This window comes from Zingiber officinale, chromosome 1B (assembly GCF_018446385.1).
Source record: "Zingiber officinale cultivar Zhangliang chromosome 1B, Zo_v1.1, whole genome shotgun sequence".
NCBI classification, from domain to species: Eukaryota; Viridiplantae; Streptophyta; class Magnoliopsida; order Zingiberales; family Zingiberaceae; genus Zingiber; species Zingiber officinale.
Genome location: NC_055986.1, coordinates 22,162,196 through 22,171,570, shown reverse-complemented (window position 1 = coordinate 22,171,570; position 9,375 = coordinate 22,162,196). Strand labels below are relative to the sequence as shown.

Genomic DNA, 9,375 nt, shown 5'->3' with positions numbered 1-9,375 from the left:
TATACAAAATCAATTCAACTTATCTGTAGAGATAACCTTAGTAGATAATCTCAGGCTGCCAGTAAAGACTGGTTTCTACTAATTGCTTAGTGCAGACCGAGCTCCGAGTCCAAGCAACAAGGTCTGAGAGAACTGAAGGACCGGACGGTCAAGCAGTAGATTGGTCGACCGGGCAGACAAGTCAAGCGGGCAGTTAGACCGAGTGGGTGAGCGATCAACCCCGTGTCCTAGTGGCATAGCAGAGAGGCCAACTGGGTAGTAAGGCCGAGCAAGTTCGATCAAATAGAGCAGCCAACCGAGCAGTGAGGATGATCGGTCGGGCGAGAGTGCCAAGAGAGTGGATAATCGGGTGAGCAGAAAGGTCGAGCGACCGAGTGAGTGGCCGGTTAGGCAAGCAGACAGACCGAGAGAGAGGTCAGTCAGGCGCTGAGGCCTAGCAGGCGTTGCAACCAGGCGAGCGATGAGAGCAGCCAAATAGGCTCTGAGGTCGGGCGGGCGATGAGGTCAGACGAGGGATGAAGCCAGAAGAGCGCTGCAATCGGGTGAGTGATGCAAGCGGCCGAACGTGTGAACCGAAGCCTGTGATATGCAGTTTCCTTGAAACAGATTCATCTCACCTCCGGCTATGCTTCGAGGCGTTCTCGGGTCGGCTATTTCCCCGGATATAAAGGTGAACCGTAATTCCCACCAAGCAATGATGGTCACAGCGAACTAAGAGGTATCTGACTACTATCACAAGCACTCCGCCGAGTAAGATATGCACGACAAAAGAGAAGGGGAATGTTGGTGTAGAACTTCAACTTTTTGAGTGTGTAGCCTTTTGCCTGTGGTCGCAGCCTCTTTATATAAGAACTCAGACCAATGGACAATGTAAATGATAGTTTAATGATCATTATTCGCCAGTTGTGAAATGCCAACGTTTCACTCGGCTGCATTAATCTTTCTTTAATGCATCCGTTACACAAGCAACAAAAATGTTTACGTGACAAAATATTGGTTGTTCCACTTGAGCAAATTTTGCCCCAACCAGTCTAGCATTCGGCGCGCACAAGTCATGCTCGCACATGAATCAACTTGGTTCAGTGCAATCCGGACCCTGGATTTGCACCCCCCCTGCGCACCCACACGTGAGAGAGATCCTCTCCCCATGCATTTGTTCACATCATCAAAGCATGCAAATCAATATAAAGCACCCAAAATACCTTAAAACTCCCAATGTGAGACTAAAGTCTCATTCACAATGGAGTTTCTTCTCTCTTCCACCTCTTCTCCATTCATATATATCCAATACACACCTCCAAAGATATGTTTGCTTGAGATGTCAAGGTATAAATCTCCATGACCAAGATGACTTAAATACCTCAAGTTGAAAGAAACTTGCACTCGAGCTGCAATGAAATCTTCATTGACATATCCATATATGTATAGAACCATATGAAGTCTCATAATAGGTTACTCCAATGAACTAGTTACCCTTAACTAGCATTCACGTTTAACTTTTAACATCACAATATTTCCAGCCAGTAAGGAACAACCACTTGGTTAAATAAGGAGTATAATACACGTTAGTCTCACAGAATAGATGATGTCTAAACTTATCAATTCATTGACTAGAGAATATTTCATATGTTCATAATTATACATATAGAGATGTTCACAAGTTGTGATCCAATCACAAGTTCTCTCATGCTATGAATCGTATTATGAACATTTAGTAAGTGAATTTAAAATACAATTATATAAGGCGATTGGCATCTCTTGGATATAATAGCTAATGCTTCACTGTGGCTTCTTTCTATGATGGAGTCGCGGTTGTCAATAATTCTTTTGGTGTTAACCATCATAACATCCTAGCTCAAAGTTCACATAAATAATATCAATTTGTTATGACCAAATATCATGAATAGTCAAGCCACTAGTCAACGAATGATCTAATGTGCATGCTCTTCGAAGGTCACTTTTGAAGATGATGAAGGGACTTGAAAGGCACTCTAAAAAAGGTTAGAATGGCGCTAGGAATGTATCTCGATAGACCACTCCAACGCTCAAGTTAGGGTTTGCTTGAGGTAGTATGCTGGAGAAAGAAAATGGAGAAGAGAACTTGGTGGATTTCAGCAGAGAGTTTGAAATTGGGGGTCCCTTGCACTTACTTTCTCTGGGTTTAGATAGTTGTCAGAAGAGCATCTCTACATCAGAGATAATGAGGGGACTAGATTCGACAATCGTTAGTGGCCTCTCCATCCAATAAGCTCCATCTGTTTGAATGAAGGCATCTAGGAGACCTGATATGACAACCACTTAATCGCTTCTTCATTCACTTGGTGCCATGTGTTCTGGAATATTCGATGTCGTTGTCCACATCTTTTGGAAAAAAAAATGGCATCATCAATGAGAGTCTCGTGTGAGTTCGATCCGAGGACGGATGAGGAAATGACGTCAATATAGAGTGCCTTGAGGATAGATGAAATCAGAGACTGAAGCCGAAACAGGGGATGTCGGTGACGAAGTCCGACACTTGGAAGATGCCGAGATCTAAGACTGAGATGTAGAGGGTGTCGACAACTGAGGCCAAAACATGAGTGATGTTGAGATCTGGGGATGAGACATGAAGGATGTCGGCGGCTAAGGCTGAGTTCTAGATAATGCCAGGATTTGAGGCTGAGGCATGGAGAGTGTCTGCAACTGAGGTCGAGACATGGGTGATGCTGGGATTTAAGACCGAGGCGTGGTGGATGTCGACAACTGAGGCCGAGATATGGATGATGTCGAGATCTGAGATTGAGGCAATGGAGGATATCAACGACTGAGGTTGAGAAATGGGTGTTGTTGGGATTTGCAACCAGGCGTGGAGGATGACGACGGCTAAAACCAAAACTTAGATGATGTCAGATCTAAGATTGAGACTGAGACATGGACGGAATCGGTGACTGAGACTGTGGCATGGTAACTGCCTTATCCTCGATCAAACTCGAGTCTTTGGTATGACCGTTCTAAACTGGTTTGATTTGATTCGACTCTCATTTGGGCTGGGTTTGATTTCCTTTTGGCCATATTTAATTCATATTGATTTTGATTGACAGTTTAATATAACTTTTGATCAATACACTTGAGGTTGTATGATTCCGCCGCATCAAGTGTGATGATAAAATTTCGGAACTAGCTAGGCAGATGGACAAATGATCCTGTGCTGCCCGATAACAAGATCAGGTTAAGTATTTGCCGACAACTTAAACAAAGCTAACAACAATTACGTTCGGAGTTAATCCTGATGGATGAACAGAGCAATTGCATCTGGCGGTGGCATCTTGAAGTGGCAGACAAAAATGATCAGCAGCAGTACGTGCATGAGAAGGCCGGACAGTAGAAGATCCAAATAAAAGACACGTTGAATGATGCGGAAGGCGAAAGGCAATGGAGACCACTAGAATCTAGTAAGCAATAGCAAAAGAAAGACTTTCATTGCCATTTCTCTAGTCAACCACCAATCAAGCTAGACGGATAAATTTTAAATCCACAGGCAAGTGTTCTCAAGGTTTTCAAAAATTTCATCAAAATTGAAAAGTGTTAGGTCCTAACGGAGTAACGGACGTAACAAATTTTTTAAATTTCCAAGTGTAATATGCTCTAGATCAAGTTTTACCTGAGGAGCTCATTCCACCTCCTGCAATCACCCTGCCCGCCTGGGGCTCAGATTCAAAACTTGGCCCAACTGTTTTTTCCATGCGCGCGCAGTTGAAGAGGAGTCAAACAACCCACAGGACAAGAGCTTTTCTCGCTACCATCCGATCGATCGATCGCACCATGAAAACAACACGAGAGACTCTGCACGGTTCATCCTGGTAACGCAACCATTTTGAGTAGTAGAAGCCTCTTGTCTCATCTGCGCAGTAAACAATCGGTTCCATCCTTCTCTATTTTAGCTCTTGTTGTGTAGCTGCAGGTGGTTGCTTGCCTTTATTCTAGTTCGCACGTATTCGTTTATCTCTTCCCAGGACACGACGGACAGTGATCCCCCACACTCCACTGCGTACGTGCAGAAGCAGAAAAAGCTTCACCTGGACCAAAGTCTATTTCATTCCCCCACCAATCGCCCCTCCTCCTCTTCTCCCTATTTATCTCCTCATCCAACTCCAAAAAAGACGTGTTCTTGAGCTGGTGGGGGATTAATGGGGAACTATAGATTTAAGCTCTCTGACATCATGCCCAATGCTTGGTTCTACAAGCTCAGAGGTATGAGCCACAGAGCATATAAGATCAAGAATGCGCCGCCGCCGCAGCCGCCTGCGGCGGCCAAGTTCCTTCCTGGCAGGGCCTCCTTTTACTACTCCAGGAGAGCCGAGGAGGCCTTGGCCGACCGTTTCCCCTCCGAGGAGCCGCCGAGGAAGTCCAACAAAGGGAACCGGAAGAAGCCCCCCGCTGCCCGGACGAGGCTGGTAGCCTCCGAATGCGCATCGCTCGAGACGCTGCGGAGAGACGCGGACTTCGTTGACGGCGAGTCCGACCCGTGCTGTCGCAGAATCGCCTCCTCTGGCTCCGACATCATCGTCGACTCAGACGCCGGCGACTGCGTCCAGCTCAATCTCAGGCCGGTCGCCACCAAGCCGGCACTGGAAAACGACAAGTGTTTGTTTGGTTCGAACAAGAGGCGAGATCAGAAGCGCCCGTCGTCGCCGTCGCCCTCCGGCGGGCTCCGACGGTTTCGGCTGCGCGCCAACTCCCCGCGGCTGGCTCACCGGAGCGTGGCGTCCCGGAGACAGAGGAGGGCGCTGCCGGAGAGCGCCTTCGCAGTGGTGAAGGCGTCGTCGGACCCACAGAAGGACTTCCGGAACTCCATGATGGAGATGATCGTGGAACACAACATCCGCGCTTCCACAGACTTGGAGGAGCTCCTCGTTTGCTACTTGTCGCTCAACTCCGACGAGTACCACGATCTCATCGTCAAAGTGTTCAAGCAAATTTGGTTCGATCTCAATTAATCACGTCCCGATCTCGGACGATCATGGGAGAATTCTTGATCAAATCTGCTTCTGAAATATGAGATCTTGTAGGAGATTGATTAGTCTTCAACAATATCACTGGATCAATTTTATTCAAAGAGTTTCTGTTGAAAATAATAATAATAATTTGTATATAAGCAAGAATTAAAGCAGGTTGCAGCAAAATCTATAATAAAATCCAGTACCAAGAAAAGTTCTCTAATTTTCCCGGTGAATTTGCCAACAAAACAAATTTAAGAAGGTCTAACTAAATGCCCTCTTTTCTCCATCATTTGACATATCTGACTGCCATTGCTTATCACCACGGAACAGGGAACCTAAGAAGGAGGACAGCATCTGAAAGTGATAGCTGACCAAATCTGCCACAAATATAACTAAATCTTCCAAGGACAGGACTGCACAGTGTAACTCTATACATGAATGGGTCTGTAAGCTTTAAGTCTGAAATTAAAGTTTCTTTTTGTTTTTCCGGAGCAATTGAGTACAGCTTCCGCAACTTGTATTCACCAAAAAAATAATTTTGAAAAATAATAGTCCTATTCTATATAATGCATTCCTAGTTATCCACGTAAATCGCTAAATTCACTTTCAGGAAGAAGTTTGGTAAATATGTTAGCTAAGTTGGACTTGGACTCAATGTAATTGAGTTTAATGTCACCTTTAGTGACATGATCCCTGATGAAGTGGTGTCTAATTTCGATATGTTTGGTTCTTGAATGATGCACTGGATTTTTTATTAAGTTAATTGAGCTAATATTATCAATTATTACTTTTGTATTTTTGAAGTTTAAATTAAAATTTTTTAAGGTGTGCATCATCCATAACAACTGTGCAACACATTCTCCTATTGTCATATATTCTACCTCAGTAGTGGATAAAGCAACACGGTGTTGCTTTCTACTGAACCAGCTAATAAGTGATGGTCTAAGTAATTAACATCTACCACTTGTACTTTTTCTATCTAGTTTGTAGCCAGCATAGTCTGAGTCAGAGTAACCTATTAGTTGTTCTTGGATACCAAATTTCTACATTTTGTGTTCCTTTTAGATATCTAAAAATTCTTTTTACATTTGTTATGCGGGATTCCTTAGCACAGGTTTGGTATCTGGCACACATACTAATTGCAAATAAAATATCAGCTTGACTTACAATTAAGTATATGAGGATGCCTATGACACTCCTATAGTATTTTAGGTCTACGAGTTTTCTATTTGAGTCATTATCTAAGATTATGTTAGTTGCCAAAGGTATTTTTATTTCTTCGACATTTTCCATTCCAAATTTTTTAAGTAATTCTTTGATATATTTTTGTTGATAAACATAATTCCCTTCAATAGTTTGTTTAATCTGTAATCATAAAAATAAGTTAGTTTACCTACTAGGCTCATTTCAAATTCTTATTCCATTAAGGTTATAAATTCTTGTAAAAAATCTGAATTGGTTAAACCAAAGATTATATCATCTACATATACTTGGGCTATAAAGATATCTTGTTGGATTGATTTTACAAATAGTGTTGGATCAATTTGTCCTTGGTTGAATCCTTTGGAAATTAGGTAGGAGGTCAACTTTTCATACCAAACCCTAGGTGCTTGTTTAAGACCATACAAGGCTTTCTTAAGTTTAAAGACATGGTCAAGATGATCAAAACTCTCAAACCTAAGTGGTTGACCTACATAGTTTTGGTACACCAAAGTTGTTTTAATGTGATCAAACAAATTAGGTTAGGTCTTGTTGTATTTAATCATGTGTCTAAGTGTATAGAAACTTAGGAACATAGGATATCGAGCAAAAGACACAACTAGTGAGAAGGGCGGCATGGGAGAGAGCCGACGGGCTCGGTGTGCTACGGAAGAGTGCGTGCGCGGACGAGAAGGAGGCGCGCGGCATTTCCGAGGGACAAGAAGCCAGGAGTGAAAGCTTGCTCTAGAAGGCCAGAAGTTGTGTTCGGATGAGCCCTATTCTGGATGGTCAAAATCACCCAAACGAGAGGAGCCGGAGCGGAAGACCCCGACCAAAGCAAGCGGAGCCGAAACTGGAAACCCAGAGAGAAAGTCAACAAAATGTTGACTTTCCCCTTCGGGGTGCCTGGAGTAGTCCAGGTGTCCGGAACCCTTTCGGGTGCCCAAAACCCAAGTTTTATCAAGATCGTTGTGGATTTTGACCGACACGTCGGGGATAGAGTTCTATCTCACTCCATGTGCCTGGAACCCTTCCAGGCGCCCCGAGAAAGGTTATATAAGAAGTCTTGCTCCCCAAAGCTTTACAACAATGCAGAATAGTTTGAAATAACACTTGTGCTTGAGTTTGTTAGAGTTTAGCTTTGCTTTGTGAGCTTTGAATGTTGTAAGAGGATTCTCTGCCCAGAAGAGATTTTTTTAGTGCGCTTTTTCACCTTGAATTAAGAACCTCCCCAGTTGTAACCAAGTAATTCGTTGTACCTCTTTCCTTTCAGTTTTTCCTTATTTTGTTTATGCAAGTGTTATATTAAGTAATAAGTTTGAGGAAGGTATTTTTGTTTTGATATGTACAGGGGCTATTCACCCCCCTCTAGCCGGTCCCCAAGGGTCCTAACAAGTGGTATCAGAGCAAGGACGCTTCAGGAGGACTAACTGTCAATCGAAGCAAAAGATGATGGCCAAAGCTAGCATCTACCCACCAGTATTTGAGGGGGAGTTCGCTTTTGGGAAACGTCGGATGGAGGTATTTCTTAAAACAGATTTTAATATTTTATTAATAATGAAATATGGTTATGAAGCACCAAAGAACATAAACGGAGAAGAAATTGAGCTCACTAGTTGGACCTGCCACGGAGGCAAAGAAACGTCGGATTCGGGCGCCCGGGAGGCAAATTTCATCCAAACACGTCATCGCCACGTGGAGCTCACTAGTTGGACCTGCCACGTCCCACCAGGGCGCCCGGAAGGGATCCGGGGCACCCCGAGCGTCATATAAAAGAAGGGGCAGGGGTGGAGCTCCAACAATAACTCAGAACGAACAATCTGCTCACTTGTGCTTTTGCGACGCTACTGAGATACTCCGACCACGCGCTACCTCTTATTGTTCTCCTTTTATTGTCGGTATTATTTTACTTAGCATTCTTGTACTCAATCTGTATCCAAACTTTCGAATTGCTAGTGAATTGTCCACCGAAAGCACCCTTGCGTGCGGGCCTTGGAGTAGGAGTTGCCAAAGGCTCCGAACCAAGTAAAATTAGTCTGTGTTAGCCTTGTTTCTTTTAGCTTATATTTTCCGCTGCGCTTAACTCTTTTTGACGAATTTTTTATAATCGATATTCCCCCCCCCCCCCCCCCCTCTATCGAACGTCTATAATCCAACACTAATAGCCCCCGTCCAAAAATATTTTGGAAGGTTGTATTCATTTAGTATAGTTCTAGAGGCTTCAAGTAGAGTTTTATTCTTTCTTTCCACTATTCCATTTTGTTGAGGTATTTTAGTACATGAAAATTCGTGATGATAACTATTTTCAAGGTAGAATTGATTAAAATTGTGATTTTTAAATTATCCTCCATTATCACTTCCAATTCTTTTGATTTTTAGATCTTTTTCATTTTCAGTTTGTTTATTGAATTTACTTAATACTTCAAACGTTTCGTCTTTATTCTTAAGGAATTTTACCAGGTAAATCTTGAGTAATCATCTATTATTAGTAGGTAATAAAGACTCTCATTTATAGATTTGATTCCATGAGAGTCAAATAGGTCCAAGTGCAATAATTCTAGTATTGAGTTAGTTTGAGTTTGGTTAGTTGATTTGTGGGTTGATTTAGTTTGCTTTCCTTGTTAACAAGTATTACAGATTGTTGCATCTAAGTTGGGTAATTTTGGTAAGCCTCTAACTAAACCATTTAATTTTGTTAGGTTCCTAAAGTTTGTGTGGGGAATTCTTCTATATCATAACAAAGTTTCTTCTTTTTGAGTCAGGTGACACTTGAGTGAAGAAATAGTTAGATTGATTGCATAGATGTTGTCCTTTATAAACCCTTCTAGGTTTATATTAGAGTTATCTAAGTGTTCGATTAAGCATTTAGAAGATAAGAACCTAACCTTATATCCATAATCACATAATTGACTAATGCTAAGCAGATTATATTTGAAGTCATCAACTAATAGCACCTTTTTAACAATAAAGTTAGTTTTAAGTTTGGTATTACCTATCCCAATTATCTTGAGTTTGTCGTTGTTCCCAAAGGTAACTATTTCTAAGTTTTTGTAAGTTAGTTGAGTGAACTTAGTGTGATCTCCAGTCATGTGTCTTGAACATCCACTGTCCAATATCCATTTTGTTTTCTACAAAGAAAGTAGGAATTTATTTATCATTTGGATAGATCAACTTGAATTTTTATGATTTAGATTTA

At 42.2% G+C, this 9,375-nt stretch overlaps 1 protein-coding gene across 1 annotated transcript; it reads left to right on the top strand.

The window, feature by feature from the left end:
* Window positions 1-3,901: 3,901 nt before the first annotated feature.
* On the top strand, window positions 3,902-5,095 carry LOC122046342 (transcription repressor OFP1-like). Its single transcript, XM_042607028.1, has one exon. It carries the CDS (start codon window positions 4,167-4,169, stop codon window positions 4,974-4,976), a length of 810 nt encoding a protein of 269 aa, XP_042462962.1. The 5' UTR covers window positions 3,902-4,166; the 3' UTR covers window positions 4,977-5,095.
* Window positions 5,096-9,375: the final 4,280 nt, after the last annotated feature.

What these genes read in the sequence shown, in the direction of transcription:
- LOC122046342 (XM_042607028.1), top strand. Translation starts at nt 4,167, where the DNA reads ATGGGGAACTATAGATTTAAGCTCTCTGACATCATGCCCAATGCTTGG.